We start from the raw sequence: 20119 nt of genomic DNA on the forward strand, positions 1-20119 counted from the left end.
AAAAAACAAAGTTTAGTGGTTCTTTAAGGATATTGTGTAATAAAGAAGATGGATATCCATAAAGACTCGTCATTTCTGCAGAGAAAATTAAATTGTATTACCAAATCCATGAAACGATAATCAAATTGAAATAAACAATCTTCCAAATCAAGACGACTGGAAATGCTAGAAAAAATATTTCCTGCTTTTATGTGATGATAAAATCCATAAAGACTTCGTCATTTCTGCAGAGAAAATTAAATTGTATTACCAAATCCATGAAACGATAATCAAATTGAAATAAACAATCTTCCAAATCAAGACGACTGGAAATGCTAGAAAAAATATTTCCTGCTTTTATGTGATGATAAATAAATTCTATTTTTATTCTTATTATCAAGGATATGACGTCAGAACAGCACTTTACCTTTACGGTAATGGCATACTGACTTAAGTTTATTTACTGACTGACTGAGTTTGGTTTTACGCCGCTTTTAGCAATATTCCAGCAACATCACGGCGGGGACACCAGAAATGGGATTCACACATTGTGCCCATGTGGGGATTCGAACCCGGGTCTTCGGAGTGACATGCCAACGCTTTAACCATTAGGCTACCCCACCGCCCCTAAGTTTATTTAAATAAGTAACTGCTTCCTGTAAATATCACCACTTCACATATACCCAATATACAACAATTTCGAAGATCGATGCTCATGCTGTTTATCACTGGATTTTCTGATCCAGACTCGATTATTTACAGATCGCCGCCATATAGCTGGACTCTCCCACTCACTCAGCCAATGTATAAAGTTTTACCTCAAGTTTTATATAACCTGATTTTCAGCTGCATGTCGTTTCAGTCACTAGGCATTAGGGTTGGGTATTGCCAAAATTTACGTATCGCGATATATTGCGATATGTGTTGGCGTATTGCAATACTTATTGCAATATATTGTGAAAGTGTGACACATGGTTTAGCTCTTTCAACACCAGTCAACCAGAGGCTTTTACTGCCATGACACCGAGATCCCAGAGACCCTGAGGCCATAGATGAGGCCTAAGTTACGAATGGAGATAAATAGTTTCTTTGCGATTATCGATTTTCATTATTAATTCCGGGATTATACAATTATCTTTTTGCTGATATTTGTTAACGACATAAGAAACGTATTTTACTTTACATACCTTTCAAGGAGTGGCCATGTTTGGAAATTCAGAGTTATCTATCTTTGGAAATATTCCTAGACTAAATCTTTGAAGGGCATTTAGAAGTGGAATGCATAAGAAAAGCGAGATAACACGACGTTTCGGAGTGTATGCTTGCTCCTGATGAAGGGTAGACTGATACCCTCCCCACTTGGAATGAATGAATGATGAAGGAGCAAGCATACACTCCGAAACGTCGTGTTGTCCACAATAAAGAAGTTGACATCTATAAATCTTGCTTTTCTTATTCCTAGACTAGTCGTGAACATGGCCACGAGATAGGTACGAGTCGCCATCCGGCTTGCCGGAATGACACGAGTAGTTACGAATGTCTGCTATAAGCTCGTGATTGGTCAAAATCATGCACGTGAGCTAAGGCAACCAATATTATTACAGCAATGGATACCGTCCTCGTAAACGAAAACTTTAGATTTAGACGAAAGTTTTGGGTAAAATCATCCTATTCTGAACGGGTTACGCACAAAATCACCACCTTATGGAACTTAGTTGTCGTATCCTGCTTGGTTATGACCTGTGACAAAAATGCTTCAAGCATATATTTTAGCATTAAACATTGTGTGCAAGCGTGAAGTTCGAGGCGACGAAAGCCGAAATGTTATTTGGCTTACATTTCATGATCGCACTCAAAAAGATGGAAAATAGTAACTTATTATGTACGTTTGACAACTTTTATGAGTACTGTTCTTGATTTTATTCTTTAGATTATTCAATTTGTTGAATTATTTCCTCGAAACATCGTTACTTTGCTCTTTGACAACTTTGATGTGGACCCGTTGCCGAATAATTTTTTTGTTTTTAAAAACATTGCGAAAAATAGTTTATATTTCTATTTCTGTCGATAATATATGTTCATTTGAAATGTAATAAGTATTTTCAGACATTGTGAAAAGTGATAGATTTAATAAGTGAATCATATGTTAGGTAGGTTCCTAAAATTATATACCATTTTGATGCGCCTACTGCCAGGCCGGTTTACCGCCTTTCGGTGTCTGGGGACCTGTGACGTCTTGGCGGTTTTCCGGCCTGTGGTGTTGAATGGGTTAACTAAGGTGATGAAATTACTATCGTCCTTTCATTTGAAACAATACCACTGGCCACTTTCAGCACACAAATGTGATTGACCAATATACATTCTCAAAACTATTAATGTGTAATGATATAAAGGAAATACAAATCTTATTAGTATTTTTAACTACATCACGAAAATTACCGATCATGGTCACGGAAATTGCCGATCGTATCGGGTGAACCGGTTCGCGAAAAGTGTACCGCAATATCTCGTACTCCGAAGTTCGAATTGCAACATTTTGTACTTGGGCTTACTTCCCTCGAAACGAAGCACCCAGGATACCGAACCCAGTCGGGCGGGTGGGTGTGCCCTCAAGTGTAACGAGGACTTTCATTCAAATTCATTGGCTGGTTCATTTGCCAAATTTAGTGAATTGTTTGAACTCTGATTTCGTGGGGGTGTGTGTGTGTGTGTGTTTCATCGCATTATTTTTCAACTTTATAAGTTAAATTTGCATTAAGTCCATGTAAGTCCATACTAAAAGGTATTAGAACCTGCAAAGTTGTGTTTTACGTTGCATGTGACCTTTAAGTAGATGCACTGAATTTTCTACAGACCAGTCAAAACACTTGGAAGTCAAACTGTAAATGTTTTTTTTTTAATTATATAACTATTGATACAGTAGCTAACATCACAGGTAAACTATGAAATATTAGTATTTTTTTCTGACAAGATGACAGTGTTTTGTTGTTTTGAAAAGTTGAATTGAAACAGGGAAATAATTTTAGGATTGTGACGTGGGGTCTGCTACAAGAACTGTTGTCCAACTGTGATGGTCAGCTGAAGACGGAGGTGGTTCAACACGCAGCGTACTACGAACATCGACTTCAGCTTGGACAAAAGGCCATCTACCACTTGGAGGCCTTTGTTGCTAAGTTCATGGCCATTTATAAACGGTTCCTGGAGGAGGGGATAGCGGATATATTCTGAGGATGGAAATACTGAAGAAGAATTTATAAGACTGTGGACATATGTACAGACTGAAAACGTGCCACATTGTTACGAGTACAGATATGGAGCCTTGCAGAGAAAAGGAACATGTGATTGGGTGATTGTACTGATATGCAATTGTTCAATAAAAGAATTTTGGTGAAATGTCTCTGGTCTTTATGTGATCACATTAAAGCAAGAAGATAGCCGTCATGCCACTCAGCGTACAGGTTCCCATGATGTAACCCAGACTTAACATTGAAATGTCCTCATGAAGGGACTGTTTTCTCTGTAACGCCATTGCAAGTATTAGATGGTGGAAACCTTGTTCAACAAAACACTTTCTGTGTTACGTCTTTTGTGAGTGATAAAGTATGGGAGTTTCAATCATGTTAGGTATGTGTCGTGGGTCAGTATTCAAGAATGGGAATTTCATATTAGTACATGGGAATCATATAAGTACATGTACTACATTCGTCATTGATAAGTATGGACTTAAAATGGTTTTAAAGTTTTTGAATTTTGTTTAGAAGATACACGTAAGGTAGGAATTTATGGATGTCACATTACACAAGCTGATCTCCCAAATTCCCTGATACACGGCGGTTTTGCTGTGTAGCTGGTGTAAATCAGTGTGTGAGTATGGGAGTTTGGATTGTCTTAGTGAGTGAGTTAGTTTAGTTTTACGCCGCACACAGCAATATTCCAGCTATATGGCGACCAGACAGTCCAGTGATCAACAGCATGAGCATCGATCTGCGCAATTAGGAACCAATGACGTGTGTCAACCAAGCCATTGAGCCTGACCACCCGATCCCGTTAGTCGCCTCTTACGACAAGCATGGGTTACTGATGGTTCATTCTAACCCAGACTTTCACGAGTGGATTGTCTTATACCCCCGTTTACATGGACACTTTTTACTCACGTGTGTATATTTGCATATGGTGTCTATTTACATACACAAGTAAAAGTATATTTACTTTGCGTTTACATGAAGAATTAGAACCTATATGTATTTTATGATATGGTCATGTGTTTTTGTCTCATTTTGAGTTTTTCACATCTGAGGCAAGCATCATACATTATGGAGAGATATATGTTAAAGCGAAAGTATCAAGACTTCCTATGCTTCTGAACTCTGCACTTATTTTGGCTTTAACAAAACAGAAATGTTTGGAAAAAAGATAGATCAAGTCATTGGTGGCAAAACACTGTCAAATGACATTTTCAGATAATGAATGGGTTGAAAATTTCAAATGTCTAAAGCTACATTTGACCTTCTCTGTGAAGAACTTCACCCCTTTCTGCATAAAGACTCAATTCCAGTGAGGGAGCGTCTTGATGTTGACCACGAAGTTGCCATAGTTGTATACTGGCTAGCAACTTCGACAGACTACAGAACAGTCGGTAATTTGTTTGGAGTATCCAAAGCCACTGTATACATTTGTGTCAAAGATGTGTGTACCACCTTGGTAGAGCATTTCCTGCCCAAGTATGATAGATATTCTTTATTTCCTCCAATTGAATGAAGATTACAATATGCAGTGATAGTATATTTTACGTGAAATGATTAACATGCATTAGTGATATAGTCAAGAATGTTCATATACATACATGTTTTTAAGCAGGTATCGCCATTTTCTTGTGAAATGGCTTGCATTAATTATTACTTTTGCCCATATATCTCTCTAGTTCCATAATACATTCTATTGGACATCTACCGAGTAAGAATAACATCACAGTCTTGATCCCATATCTTAACAAAAGTATCTACATCCAGAATATCACATAAGGTGTTAAAGAGTTCATTTCGGTCATTCATATTGATCGTCCATGACAAACACATGCTTTACAATATCATTGGTGACAGTTTTCCAATAACATTCTATTGCTCAATAGAAAACAAGTCTTGCAATATCAGTTAAATGGTCATTATTCTCTGCGGCTGGCATCCAGAGATAGTGTTTGAACCTGGATCTTATACTGAAATATCTTGACAGACCAAGTCTTGAATTGAGATGAACATAAAATAGATGGTCTCGATGAGATTTAATAGCATTTATTCATTTACAGCATTGGACCAGCATTTCTTGTTAATAAATTTACCATTATTAAACTAGTTGGCAAGTATATCGTTTAGGTAATACTTATGTAAACGTTGCAGCATATTATATATCAGGAATTTTCTACTACATACGCTGCATGTAAAACTATCTGTACACATAAATTGATCAAGCTGAACTGGAAATATTACTTTAAAAACACAGTTATACTTTGCATTACATAACTTTCCTGATAGGTAGAGGGCTCATTTGTCTATGTGATACTGTAGTGGCATGATACCGATTGCAGCCCATGGCGACGGGATGGTATTCCATTAAAAGCAGTCACCATGCCCATTGTCCTTATTGTAGATGCTGCTTACCTGCTGAAAACATGTTATTTAAAACCATAGGCCAATCACACAACCTTATCACCTTCACAGAAAGATTCCAACTTTGAGATTGAGTCGTGCCTGGATGACAATTGAGAACTCATTTGGAACAATTTTATCTGTTTCTGTCATATCTATATAGGTATGTAAAACAGACTGTGTTTACATGGACACGTTTATTTAGGGTGCAAATGCAAAAATACTTTTGCACTACGTCTAGAGGTAGTGCAAATTTACTACTAGTGTAAATTTGAGCATGTGAGTAATTGCGCTTACATGGACATATTTGCATACGTGAGTAAATATACTTACGTGTGTAAATATACTCATGTATGCAAATGTGTCCATGTAAACGGGGTATTAGTGCCATAGTAACATACTACCAGTAATACAGAAATAGTCAGTTCATTATAAGCATAGTGTACATGTACTATTCCCGTAAAAATTCTGCTGTCAGAGTGTGGTCACAATGTGTGTGGAAATACTCCCATACTTAAACCGAAACAGCAGTTGTAGCACTTTGGTTACATTGTAAAATGGCACACAGTTACATCATGGTGACACCACACATGGGCTTCACACATTGTACCCAAGTGTGGAAATAAAACCTGGATCTTAATGAGTGAAAGCTATAACTACTAGGCTGCCCCACCTGTGATAACAAACACCTGATTACGTTCTTCACATTTTATTATCAACATCTATATATACAAAACTCAACAAAGATGATGCACAGAAAATGGGTCAGTGAAAAGCATGACAATGGATATATGATAAGTGACAGAGCTTCTGTTATGTCCTATATAAGCACTTTCTTGGTAAGAAAACAAAAGTTTATAAAAATGTCTAATGCACACGCTTGAGACATAGACATGTGTACAGTCAAATCAGGATACTAAACTACCACGACATCACTGGTATATGTCCAGCGTATCTAAGCAGAGAAAATAATAAAGTGTTAGAAATATGCTGCAACATCTGTTATGCCAACTTCTCTTTACATCAATATGGAATGTTTGCTACTTCAAAGGACTATATGTACTCATAACATGCCCAGCTTACCTCCCTTTGTAGGGGAGACAACTGGTCAGGTCCTACTGGTTCACAGATCATTTCTGTTGCTTCCAGGACCCCATTCCACAAAGTGTTCTAAGCGCTAAATTTTTATCCAAACTCCCATAAAAGACATGACTTACAATAGTCGTAACATTGTGGAACAAGGCCTGGATTGGTTGAGAAAAGCAACTAAGGCACTGGGACCCGTTCCATGAAGTGATCTAGCGAAGACTGTCATAAGTTTATGTTAAAGTATGGGACTTCAACAGTCATAGCCAAATTACTTTGTGAAACGTCACTCTGGTCTCTTCTCATAGGGCAGGTCAATAACGGTTTTAGGACTGGATCACATTTTTTCAAATATATATCATTTTTTCCCGAAATTAGGTTCACATTTCTATTTGTTTATTGAAAAAATAGAACTATCATTGAATTTTAGATATAAGTAAAATTACACAAGGAGCTAATTTACTTCTTCAAAAATATAAAACAACGTGAAATATGCAAAAAAATATATACATGTGAGCCTCGAAAGAAAAATATGCTCCAGTTAAAGTGGACACTGTGCATGGTTAGGGGATAGTTCAATATCTCCCTAGCCCTGCACCTCACCGGTTGTAAACCCTGCCACAGCACCTTATCAGAGCTAGAGGACCCACATTTGTAGCAACAAAAGACAGAAAACTCCCTCTACAGAACAAATCGGATCAAATGATAGTTACAAAAACAAACGTTAACAGAAATGAGGTTTCTTACCCATAAAAGTGATAATTATTTGGATGAATCTCAAGCTCTGTTTACTTATCTATAACAACATTACCCAACATTAGAGTCTAACAAACATTTGTTTTCAACATAATGAGTATGATTTGTGATAATCCACTAAAGACACTGGCCTCGTATCTTCTAGCAAAACTATAACCATTATCATGATAACTACTGACTATAAAATAATGCCATTTTTGTCAACAGGTTTGACAATGAAAAAACTATTATCAAGTGTATGTTTACACAGAAGTCTACACAAAGAATGCCACCTGAAACTATTCTCACAAGCTTCAGCTAACAAAAACATAATCTTTCACATCTGTTAATATCAAGAGTTTTGGAAGACATCAGTTACTTACAAGGAATTCAGTCATTCATGACCAGAAGTACAACATTATGATCCTAAAAATAGTTTGAACACAATCCGTTTTGATTTGTTTATCTGAAACACATGAAATGTACATTATTACACATCGTGCCATGTTTACAAATGCACATTTCCTCTTTACAAAGCATAGAGACAGTTTACAGGAAAACAAAATCGGGACAATTTTTGTGCGTTGTTCCATAATGCCGGAAACATGACATTATTAAACTCTTGTTTTCATAAATGCATACGTAAGTAAGTATGTAGTTTAATCCATGCCAGACAATTCAATTGTTTGAACTTAAAAAATAAAGTTTCTAAGATGAAAATTGGACTGTTTCATCATTGACTGAAACTGAAAGATGAAATGAACAAAATTGATCTGGTTAAGCTGATAAGGCTAAAAAATAAATTGTATTGATTCTCCTTCAATTATCATAACACAAAATGAATTACTTTCAGTGAAAACATCCTGGTAAGGTCGCTCTTCACATTTTTCCAGGGTCAATGGAGAAGTTAAAGTTATTTTTAGCCTCAGGTGTGATGTTATGGTGTCACAAAATGAAAACCAGAACTGTATATTCTTGTGTGGATTGTACTACTTTTCCCCCAAAACACAAGTGTGGAGAGGGTGGTCAGTTGTATACATTAACAAATTTCAGCCAAGATATCATTTGTGGCAAAATGAGTCATTTTGGGGCTTCACATTGCACAGTGGATATTTGTGTATTGTGATAACTGTACCCAGGAATGAGGGGTGTGTACTACACACAAGAATATATCGTAATCTAATGTCTAGTTTCACTCGTCACACACATTAATGAAAAACTTACACATATCCTTCTTTGACTATTGATACATAAAACCTCAATACAAATATCTACTCACAGACAGAAATGTAAGACACAGTTAGGGACATAATTCAATACTGCAAAATCCTTCATACGATGCAAATTTTAGACAAACTTCATATGCTCGAAAATTACCTTAATGCTCCATTTCAGTCTGACAAAATAATCGTGCATCAAATAGCTCAGTTGCAAATGAAATATACTTCTCAGACAAACTAATGCCTTTCAATCTGTTCAATTCTTGAAGCATCTCCAGTCAGGACTGTTACAGTGAACAGTGACACTGTACATAGTGAAACCTCAATAATCCTGACAATACAATTGTCAGTGTAATCATTGGGACTAACAAATAGGAGAATATATATTCAGATGTTCCTAACTGTACCTGGTCTGGAAAGAAGGGACTTCAGACTAACATGGTTACACAGTTATCAAGAACATCCCAATGTCTTCAGATCAGGCATTGTGGCATTCCCGGTGCAGTCCGATGGAAGAGCTGTTCGGCGTGAGACCAGGGGGGCTGCCGTATCCGCTGTCGTCATCGTCGCTGTTGTCCTTTAGCTCCTCAGGCCGGAGGTAGAACAGCACCTGCTCCGACTTAGATCTTCCTTCAGGGGAGGTAACTATGATATGCTGGGGAGGAAACAACGGTTCTGATGCAGGTCTTGCCGCACCTATACACAGCTGACCGATATTCTGTCGAACATACTCTATCACTGATGGCGACGACTTGGACGGACTTACAAGAATCTTCGGTGGTTGCAAGGAGTTATTCGCATCTCTTGTTTCCAATTCGTCATTTTCAGCTGGGAACAAAATTTAAACAGTACATTAACAGGGTTTTTTATATAAATTTTGGCGTGACGACATAAAAGACCAGTACACCCAAAAGTAGTTGCTGTTCTATTTGTTCTCTAAATAATGGCATTTCTGAGGTTTCCATGACGAGGCAAATATCAAACCTGTCACGTTATTCAAAATCATATAAGTGAAGTTAATGCTGAAGTTGTGTATCTGGGGTGATAGTCCTGACTATGTCTCTTCAAATGTTTCTCTCCTAATTCACTCCTATTCAGACTAAATTTAGAGGTACTTTCGACTGAAAGTCCACCCTCTTTTCATCATTGTACTGCTATTAATAAACACTAGGTCACTGATACAAATGCTGAAACATTAGTTAATATTATCATAGTAACAGAAAGTGGCTGATTAAAATTTCAAAAAAATTTGATAATTATTCAACATTTGCAATAGACCCAGTTCCAAATAATGACCTCTGAGAAAGCTCAGACAAATTCTTGCATTACTTCACATAACTCAAAATCTGTTCTATCTGAAGCAGGAGAGTGGAAAGTCGCAGGTTCGATCCCCAACCGCGTCATACCAAAATACGTTAAAATATGGTACTTGTTGGTCCCTGCCTGGCGCTCGGCATTAATGGGTACAACAAGGACTAGTCGGCTCACGAGTCAGTATAATGTGTCTGAGTGGGGTATTCATGTTTCACTGCAGCATGGTATCTCAGTGGGCTAGCACTATAAAACCAGCTTAAGTGTGGGCTAGTACAAGCAGCCGCACATACACATACACACGCATGCACGTCGTCATATGAGCGAAATATTCTCAAGCACGACGTTAAACCTAATTTCACCTCTCCTCACCTATCTGAAGCATTTATAAAATCTAAAAAATGTGGCAAACCAGGAATCTTGGCCTACCTTTCCACTCCCACACAGCAGCTTGTGCTTGCCACTCCTGTAATTTGAACTTGGCGCTCTCGTTGCCCTGGCCAGCTGCTTTCTTGTACAGATGTAGGGCAGAAATACGATCCTTGGGTATCCCTATAACCAATGATCCAAATCTTTTAATTAATATCTATTCAAACATTCATAGATCACAATGTACTAGTGCACTTTGAAAAACACATTTGTATTGTTAATGCAAAATGTGATTTAGAAATTTCATCATAACTGAATTGAACCCCTCCTTTAAATACACAGTACTGTTTAAATTTTTGTTTGATGTAATGGGAAGTTACTCCAAGAATGTACCAAGAAAACACCAAACAAATATTATAGAAATTTCAAACACCACCACAAAACAAATTCTGAGCACAATAGTTTCCCAAACATTTAATACTACTTGGTAACTTATAATAATCAATACCTATGAAGTTAGCACATATTACAGCAGTACACAGTACCCACCTCCAAGACCATGTTCATGGAACACTGCCAGGTTGTACATGGCTCCATCGTGGCCGCTCTGAGCCGACAGCGAGTACAGCTGAGCCGCCTTGCACTCATTCACCTCCACTCCCCAACCCTGCTCATAACAGATCGCCAGGAAGTACTGGGCTTCAGGATCCTGGGAACAAAATGGTGTGCACTAACATTTAGATTCGTCACACAAATGGGTTGAACAAGGATTCAAACTTGTGATCACAGGTTTCTGGTTAGCCCATCAGATCCAGCAAGATTGTTTGTACCTACTGTTAAGACAAACATGATACAGATATGTTAAAGCTTCTTTTTGTAATACCAAAGTTATGATAGCAGATGAATTATATAAGTGAGTGAGTGATTTGGGTTTTACGCCACTTTTAGCAAGATTCCAGCAATATCACGGCAGGCGACACCAGAAATGGGCTTCACACATTGTACCCATGCAGGGATCTGAACCCGGGTCTTTGGCGTGATGAACGAACACTTTGACCACTAGGCTACCCCACCGCCCCACATGAATCAGAACATGTTTACCGAGAAGTTACTGAGCCTAAATTCCCTGTGCAATGAAAGATAATTTGTCCAAATTATTAGTAGTTAATTATATTTTTAAAATAAAAATAGGTCAATGTTGGAAAAAGCATGTTACCCTCTGATTTATCATAAATATATAACCTCAATTTCAGATAATATCCAGTCTCATTTGTCGGGGAAAACAAAATTTACTGGAAAAGTAAAAGTAAATGAGCAATGAAAGTTTTATGAGTGGATAACAGAAATCACTGATGACACAAGGTTTCACAAATTGGTAAGCATTTCCTGTTGTTTCATAACATCTTTCTCTTTATTACATGTAACTGTTCTAAAATATCTCTGTATCTTTAATTAAACCATCAACCCAAGTCCGATTGGATATTGCTGGAATATTGCTAAAAGTGGCATAAAACTATACTCGCCACTCATAAATACCAGGCCATTTGTAATACATAGAGGATATTATATGATTGTCCATGTCATACTATGTTTACGACACGAGTGCCTATATATTGGTATTTCCTGAGCGAGAGCGAAGGATATACCTATATTTAGGCACGAGCGTCGCAAACATAGTATGATATGGGCACGAAAATAATATTCTGTTTATTACCGAAGTCGTAAAAATTGTGGAAAATAACCCAAATCTACTTTCAAACATAGGGTGGATACCCGCCGTCACTGCATGTAGAACGCAACGTCACAGATGAAACGTGACGTCATAGCATTGTTCATGATGTCACGCCACCATGACAAAGTGATATTTTGCCCTAGGGCATCGTATGAAAAATATTAACTTAATATGTTCGCCCTCGTAGGTAATAAATAAACATCTTAACAGTACTCACGTGTTGTTCTGCGGCCTGGGTGAAGAATTTCACTGCTTTTTTCATATCTTGTTGTTCCTCCTCTGTGTAGTAAACACCCATGTATGTCTGGGCCTGTGGAGAAGAGGAATTAAATAATAAAATTCAAGAGAAAAGTGAATCGGTAATAACAGCAGCCATATTGACAACTAAATATCAAGCTGAATAACTGGCACCTCATCACTAGTGGAAACAGGCTTGGTAAGTTTCAGCTCCAACAGGGAAGTCCTGTCAACTAAGAATGTTTTCAACCAAAAGCATGTATCCTACAAATCATCACTGGCCACTATTTCCTATTTCTGTGAATCTCAACAGGTCACTGTCTCTCACCTCCGTCAGTCCCAACTGTCACTATCGCCAACCTCTGTGTGTCCTGACTGACCACTATCTCTTATCTCTGTGAACCTCATCTAGCCACTGTCTCTTACCTCTGTCAGTCCTGACTGGGCAGCCTGTTCCAGCAGCAACATGGCTGTGGGTGTGTCCTTCTTCACCCCTCCCTCACCCTTCAGATGCAGCAGTGCCAGGTTATACAGGGCCTTGGCATGGCCGCCCTCTCCAGCCATCTTGTAGTACTCTGCAGCCTGGAAACACAATCCAGCTGCATTCACGATCCGGAACAGTATTTATTACCCAATTGGTTACCAGGAGTGAAAACATTTGATCATCTGCTAATGCTAAGGAAAGCACCAAACACTGAGAACTTGAGTGATGAATTGCTCAAGGGGGGATAACTCTTTTCACCCCTAATTACCCCTTCTCTTCTATTTGTGTTGTTTCGTTTTAATGCCAACCTCAGCAATATTTCAGCTGTATGATTGAGGCCTGTAAATAACAGAGGTACAGTTAAGCTGCGTATCTGCGTAAATTACGCAAATATTTATGTGAAAACTCAATTCCTATTAAGACTCTTGCGTACAAGTACGCCTGAATTTTTGTAAATACTCAATAAATGTGATCTTACATGCGTACACACAAAAATGTCAAATCTTAGCTTGGGTACCGGTGGATAAATAAAATAACTGGGGTATATTGAGAGGTTCTATTTCAGAACATGAACTTGGCAACTTGTAGTCTTTCTTATCGTTTCTCATATTACAGATCAAATATAAATAACAAACACTAACATTTAACCTTTATAGTATTTTTAAAGTTAATGGAAATAGCAAAATACCCAATTGAGTTTGAGTGAAGTGAGTACAATTTATTCAGTTACTCAAAGAAAAATTAAGATACCCAATTGGGATGAGCACAAGCGAGTACATAACTCAATGACCCCAAAAGTTATCTGTAGCTCTGAAATAATCATGTCTAGACCATATGTTTCATTGACTGAGCTAATGTCTTAACACCAGTGGGTATAAAGGGGTGAAATTCTGTGGACATGAACTTCCATGATATGGGGACACATTGTTCTTGAGTATATTCTTACCCCTTCATCAGGTGAACTAAACTAGGAAGCCGATAGCTATATAAGTACATGTGAAACCACAACAGTGATAAGATGGCAGTGGTGAGTGCTTACAAGGGAAGTCAGTAGTAATTTGGTGCTGATTGGCAATGGACATATAGAAGCAAGGAGTGAATCCAGGTGTAAATAGTCCTGGTAGGTAGTCAAGCATTGATGGGTAATCAAGCACCTGCACCTGCTTTTCTCACCTTTTTCAGATCAACATCCACACCTTTTCCCATTTCAAAGCAGAGTCCAAGATTGAACTGAGCACTGGGGTGACCGAGACGGCTCGACTCCTCCATGTGTTTCATGGCCTCCGACATGTCTCCCTCCTGGGCAAACCTCAACCCAAGCACACTCTTCCCCAGGGCAGTGTACTTCTTACAGATGTCCTCAAAGTCCTTCAATACATCACTCAGTCCCGCGTCCTCCTTCACAGGCTACAACAAACAGGGGCACTGCTGATAACTTTGTTTATGTCTTCCTTTTTAAAGGAGCTGAGGTAAAACTAGAAAGACTAAATCAAACAGGGGCACTGCTGTTTACTGTGTTTATGTCTTCCTTTTTAAAGGAGTTGAGGTAAAACTAGAAAGACTAAATCAAACAGGGGCACTGCTGTTTACTGTGTTTATGTCTTCCTTTTTAAAGGAGTTGAGGTAAAACTAGAAAGACTAAATCAAACAGGGGCACTGCTGTTTACTGTGCTTATGTCTCCCTTGTTAACGATGCCGAGGTAAAACTTGAAGATATAGACCCGTAGGATCAAAATTTCACATCACAATTTCAATTTCACATGAGCATATTTATATGTGTTGTTTGGACAAATATTATGCAAATATTATTTTAAATATCAATAATGATCTTCTATTTGGATGTCACTACAAAAAAGTTTATTTTGCTTTTAGAACAAATATTTTGTAAATACCAGTTTGAATATCAATAATGATATTTTATTCAGATGTCATTATAGAAGAACTTTCGTGAAAGGAAACAGTTTGAAATGCAACACTAAACATGGCCATAATACCAGAAAGCATGCGGACATTATATTAGATATAATGTCACCTATATTAGATTCTATATCATCACCCCTCACCTGTTCTGTAGTGTCTCGCTGCCTGGCTCTAGTCTGCTTTACAGACTGTGCAGTTGTAGTCTTCCCGGGGAGGGCAAACGCCACCTGGAACAGCAGACTCGGCCTCCGTGGTGGGAGGTCTTTACTGGACGGGGGGCTGCGAATACACCCATCACTCCATCGAGGACGGGATAACTGGATGCCAAGCACGACAGCTGCACCCTACACAAAACAACATTTTCTGTGACATTTCTGTAAAAAACAATTCATAAACACAAAGTAAAAAACTTTTGAAACAAGCTAAAAATCATAATATTTAACCCAAACGACTAGACTACACTACGCTGATGAAAACGAGAATCTGTACTCAGTTATTCTTTTTCGATAAATGAAAAGGTAACTGTCTAACTATGTACCAATTCTTGTACTCACCCATGTGACAGCCTCAAGTGCAGTGTGTCGCCCACAGAAAGGAAACCAATCACGGTGGATATTTTTCCACCAGTCATCATCACGTTCTGAGCCCTGACCTTCACCTTTGTCCCCATTACTCTCAGGCGGGCTGAAATGAAAGACATTGACTTCAAATTCTGAAAGCAATACATTGCTCTAAATGACTGATATATGTTGCAAAACCTAAAATTTGACATACAGATTTAAAAGTGAACAAATGATGAGCAATATTAGAAATATTATTTAATCCAGGGATCCAAGTACGGATCCAATATCAAGAATCTGGCATAATTTGTTTCAAAGTTTAATTAAGCCTCAAAAACAGTAGCATATTACTGTTATTTTATATAACAGTGTTTCATTAAAAATGTTAAAAATATTTTTCTTTATTTAATTTGAGATAAATGTAGAAACAAGCTTAAGGACACGATGGTAAGTCAAAGTTCTTGTTTAGTTGAAAAATCTAATGATTGGTAACATTAATGAACCATGAATGGGAACAGAATCTTCATCCACCAGAGCACTTTCATTCAGTATTCACAATTTAAGGCTAGGGGGGTTGAGGGTGATTTTTGTGGGGTGGGGTGGGTGTGTGTTACACCCACCATTTTGTTCTGGGGAGGTCATCAATTTTGTACACATGCACTAGGGGTGTGTGCATGAAAATATTTTAATATTATGCTTAAAATTAAGGGAAGGGTAGGGGGTGTCATTGGTTTTTTTACATGACATTTACTTTATACATAAATCTTAGGGGGTTCATTCTCATTGTACATGCTTTTCCATAAAAATCACCACACCCTTGCCATAAATTATGAACAGTCCCTTATTCAAGAAATTAGCTACAGACAAAATTCCCAATTTTGCAAAAGGGGCTTGGTTTCTAATCCAAGACAAGCCCTGCAGTTAGCATAAAGTATTTGAGATGTTACTCACCTACTGACACATCGCCGGCTGCGCTCAAACCAGGAGCAGCTGTCTACACGATCAACTTCATGTTCCACAAACTGCTCTTCTTCCTTACATATACCTGTTGCTGCTCGTGGACCATGGAAATGCTGTCGGATTGCTGAAATATTGAATTAATACGAAATTTTAATGCAAATATACAGGTTGATCATTTTTGTTACACATATTTGAATATTACTCAAACATAGGTCAGATCAAAATTTCAACATTTTTCAATCCCAAAGCAGAATTACTTGTTTTCTCGATTGATTAACATTAAATACTGTTGAAATACACAAGTTTCACAAACTTCTCAATTCCTGAATGTGCATATCCACCGGTCATGGACCAAAGGTCTATCAAATTTAGACACAGCTCAGAGCAACACTCCCTGAAGCGTGAGTTGTCACTGAACAGGAGACAGTGAGCTGTTACATCGTTACTATTATTAGAACCAACAATAATCTTTCTTCCTGCATGGAACACAGGGGCATAAATGAGAGCAAATACTTACTCAAAATATATAAAACTAACCTATTTTGAAGCCAGAAGCAAGTCAGTGACTGATTCAATGTTTACAAAGATATGAGCATATTTGGAAGTGTTTATCTTCAACATATATAGACCAGGAGATCAAAATCCTCGTGACTACCAAAGATTTCAGGGTCATAATGGTCACAGATGGAAATATTTTACGGACAAATATCAAAAACATAACATATCAATTCTTTAATTTAGGACATGTATAATAAGTCAACTGTGTTCTTTAAAATTTTCTGAATTTAGTAAATTAATGACATCAAGCAACGCTTCTTTCTTTAACTGTTTGATCAAAGCAATTAAAACCATGCTGCTTTTGTATGCCACAGTAATAATGCTCTTATGATGTGGGACAACATGTGTGCCAATGCAGGGCTCCAGATAAGATTTCAACATCAGGAGTACGTACTCCTTATTTTTTCAATACATGAGTACTGGAAAAACTTAAGAGTACATTTAGAGTACTGAATGGAATTTAATGGTGTATCAGTAATCTTGTGTTTCGTTTCATATATGCACCACAACATTGCTACTCTTGTGTAAACAGGTTAATATACAATAAAACAATAATTTTTCAGATAAATATGTCTGTAAATTATTCTAAGACCATACACCATTGCTATGGTGCGTATCTGCTACGTTTCCTAAATTATTTCCTGTCGTATCGTGCTTATTTTCTATCTGTACATACGCCGATACGGTCTTTATCTGGAGCCCTGCAATGACTACCCAAACAACACAAAAATTATTCATCAGTCACCCCTATATACATTAATATCAGCGTATGGTTCTACATGAAACATTGGTACCAGATCCTGGTGATATAACTGCCTTACTTAGTCAAAATGACAGTCACTCTATTTTGTAAACTTATATGTTAAAGAGCAACACCACTCCAGCACTGACAAACTTGAAATATGGACTGCATTTTTCTTTGAAAATTCAAAATTTGTATTTTATGGGCTATAATATTGACTGGTGTGACTTGTATTCAGCACTATACAGGCATCCGGTGACTATAGGGAATAGAAAAGAATTGCCAACATGACAGAGAGTTGAGTATTGCTGCCCTTAAAATGTACACATATGTTGCTCATACAAACTATCTTCTCATTAAGTAAGAACATACAAAATATCTTCTCGTTAAGTAAGAACATTAAACAACATGAGGATGTAAAAATGTGGTATCAACAGCGGCCAAGAAAATGGGAATTCCCTAAATGAAGTAGTGTTACTATTTATAGATCTGCGCTGTCATGTTGCGTCATTTTATATCCGACTTTCCTTCAAACTGGGACATGACCTTCACACTTTACTCAGTGTCTGATCAATCAATTCAGGAACTTTCCGTCCGAAAATCAAACCTCGAAGATCACAGGAACCACCCGAAAGTGCAAGGAAAGAGACATTATGACCTCAATTGTCATACTAGCTGTACCTAAATGAGGGCACGGGCCAAAACAAACATCATTCTTTATCAAGGGGAATCCTTGTTTCTCCAAATGAAAACATTCATATTACGCTAAACACAGACACAATCGGAAAGTGTCATGCTTACCTCTGGGAATGCCGTGGAATAATCTCCACATTCTGTGTACATGGAACTCTGGAGATACAAAATAAAAGCGACCTCGCCAGTTTTAACCTGGCCCTGTAAGCAAGCAAGGCAGGTTGGATGCCATCTTTCTTGCCATACCATGTGACCGTCTCGGGCATTATCGGTCATTTCCGCGAGAGCGCGGCTTAACATCGGGCGAAACAATATACCTTTCATAATTATATTGTACTGAATGCAAAGAATAGTTATTGGGATTGAAAGTAGAACGTATAGAGGCTGAGATTAAGCTTCCGCTGCATAAGAGTTGAATACATATCGTAAATTAGTATCTATTTTCGTAACATTCGAACTAAATTCAGACGTGAGTGGTTTGAGAAAACCTACCTACCACCAGGGATAATCTACAGCACTACGTCTTCAATTCTCCCTGCTACCACGTAAATTAATAATATAAGTAAATTGATAACATACATTAATAGTTATTAATAATACGTTGTGTCATTGTAGTTGTTAGTTATTTTAATTGATTAAATTATACCCGTAACTGAGTATATGAATATTTTATCATAATTTTAAGGGCAAAAAACAACCCCCTTCTACTGTTTCTGCTGGTATATAACCGTATGTTCAGATTGTTTTTTCGAATCTCAGGTGGATTAATGTTAGTCTCAACACGTTTTTGTCGTAAATGATGTTTCCGTTACTTACGATTATTTTTCAAACTTCTTAAAACCTTTACACAATCCTTATTTCACTGGATTTATAATATTCCCAGAAAGTATTGGAAAAGTTGTTTCGGTAAATATCTATCATACATGGAGAAGTTTTACTTAAATGAATATGTTGAGATATGATTCTCTTACAGTCTAAGTGTCTTTTTAGTATTTTGTGAGACCTCTTTGCCCTGCTGTACACTGCCGAATCAGTGAATGCGCCCAGGTACACTGCAGTACCGATCAAAGTTTGTAGGAAATCGTGTGACACTATGTCACAGGGTATCCCAATATTCGACCACTCCTTTCTTCTTATCCTCAAGGGGGGCGGTGGGGTAGCCTAGTGGTTACAGCGTTGGCTCGTCACGCCGAACACCCGGGTTCGAATCCCCACATGGGCACAATGTGTGAAGCCCATTTCTGGTGTACCCCGCCGTGATGTTGCTGGAATATTGCTAAAAGCGGTGTAAAACCAAACTCAGTCAGTCAGTCAGTCTTATCCTCAATATTTCCAGGGATAATAGAAGACGATTGCTGTAGATTATCCCTGATATTTCTAAGTCCTGTTTGGTTTATTCTGTTCTTTGAACATTAGTCCCCACACATTCTCAATAGGGTTAACGGGCTGTAGCCGGGCCAGTCTAAAACTTGAACATTTTCGTCCGACAACCACTATTTTGCGTAGCCCGCAGTATGTTTTGGGTTGTTATCTTGCTGGAAAATCCAATTATCTTCATACAGTGTTCGGGCCGTTGGAAGGTCGTGATCATTTAAGATGTCAATATATCGTCAAATTTCCAGTGAAAATACACAATTGAGTCACTCCACGTAATGATATCCCACCCCACATGTGAAATTTCGGGCTATGTTTTTTTGGGCGTTGGTAGATAGGTATCACGGTATCTTTTGTCCAAATTTTCACACAGCTCGGAAAAAGCCAGACAGAACATTATCTCAATCTTGATTTTCGTGAGCCCTACACCAGTTTAAACGTCTTTCTTTTTGTGTATCTTTTATCAATGGTGAGGGAATTCTGCGCTTTTTCACCCAGTTAAGTCTTTGTAATTCTT

The 20119-nt window shown here is 37.8% G+C and overlaps 1 protein-coding gene and 1 long non-coding RNA gene across 3 annotated transcripts; one reads left to right on the forward strand and one right to left on the reverse strand.

Moving 5' to 3' along the window:
• The first annotated feature begins 892 nt into the window (after positions 1-892).
• Positions 893-11910, forward strand: LOC124267273. The gene is made up of 3 exons (XR_006896002.1): positions 893-1042; positions 11667-11674; positions 11900-11910. It is a non-coding gene; the product is annotated as an uncharacterized LOC124267273 (long non-coding RNA).
• LOC124267053 lies at positions 6315-18479 on the reverse strand. Of its 2 annotated transcripts, none has more exons than XM_046701917.1 (10): positions 18337-18479; positions 16227-16359; positions 15270-15399; positions 14859-15059; positions 13969-14202; positions 12738-12893; positions 12292-12384; positions 10892-11051; positions 10403-10525; positions 6315-9490 (listed from the first exon to the last, which is right to left on the reverse strand). In XM_046701917.1, the coding sequence occupies exons 1-10, from the start codon at positions 18365-18367 to the stop codon at positions 9141-9143; spliced, it is 1611 nt and encodes a 536-aa protein (XP_046557873.1). In that variant the 5' UTR covers positions 18368-18479; the 3' UTR covers positions 6315-9140. The 2 variants fall into 2 exon arrangements, with proteins under 2 accessions (XP_046557873.1, XP_046557959.1); XM_046702003.1 differs by lacking the exon at positions 18337-18479 and adding an exon at positions 16549-16585.
• Between the last annotated feature and the right edge of the window lie 1640 nt (positions 18480-20119).

The sequence above is a fragment of the Haliotis rubra genome, unplaced genomic scaffold, assembly GCF_003918875.1.
Source record: "Haliotis rubra isolate DU_JTF1 unplaced genomic scaffold, ASM391887v1 Scf1, whole genome shotgun sequence".
Taxonomy (NCBI): Eukaryota; Metazoa; Mollusca; class Gastropoda; order Lepetellida; family Haliotidae; genus Haliotis; species Haliotis rubra.

Coding starts and splice junctions, on each gene's coding strand:
- LOC124267053 (XM_046701917.1), bottom strand. CDS start 18,367: ATGTGGAGATTATTCCACGGCATTCCCAGAG. Junction 15,060..15,269: donor CACTTGAGGCTGTCACATGG/GTGAGTACAAGA, acceptor TGTTTTGTGTAG/GGTGCAGCTGTCGTGCTTGG. Junction 12,894..13,968: donor TGGATGTTGATCTGAAAAAG/GTGAGAAAAGCA, acceptor TTGTGTTTCCAG/GCTGCAGAGTACTACAAGAT.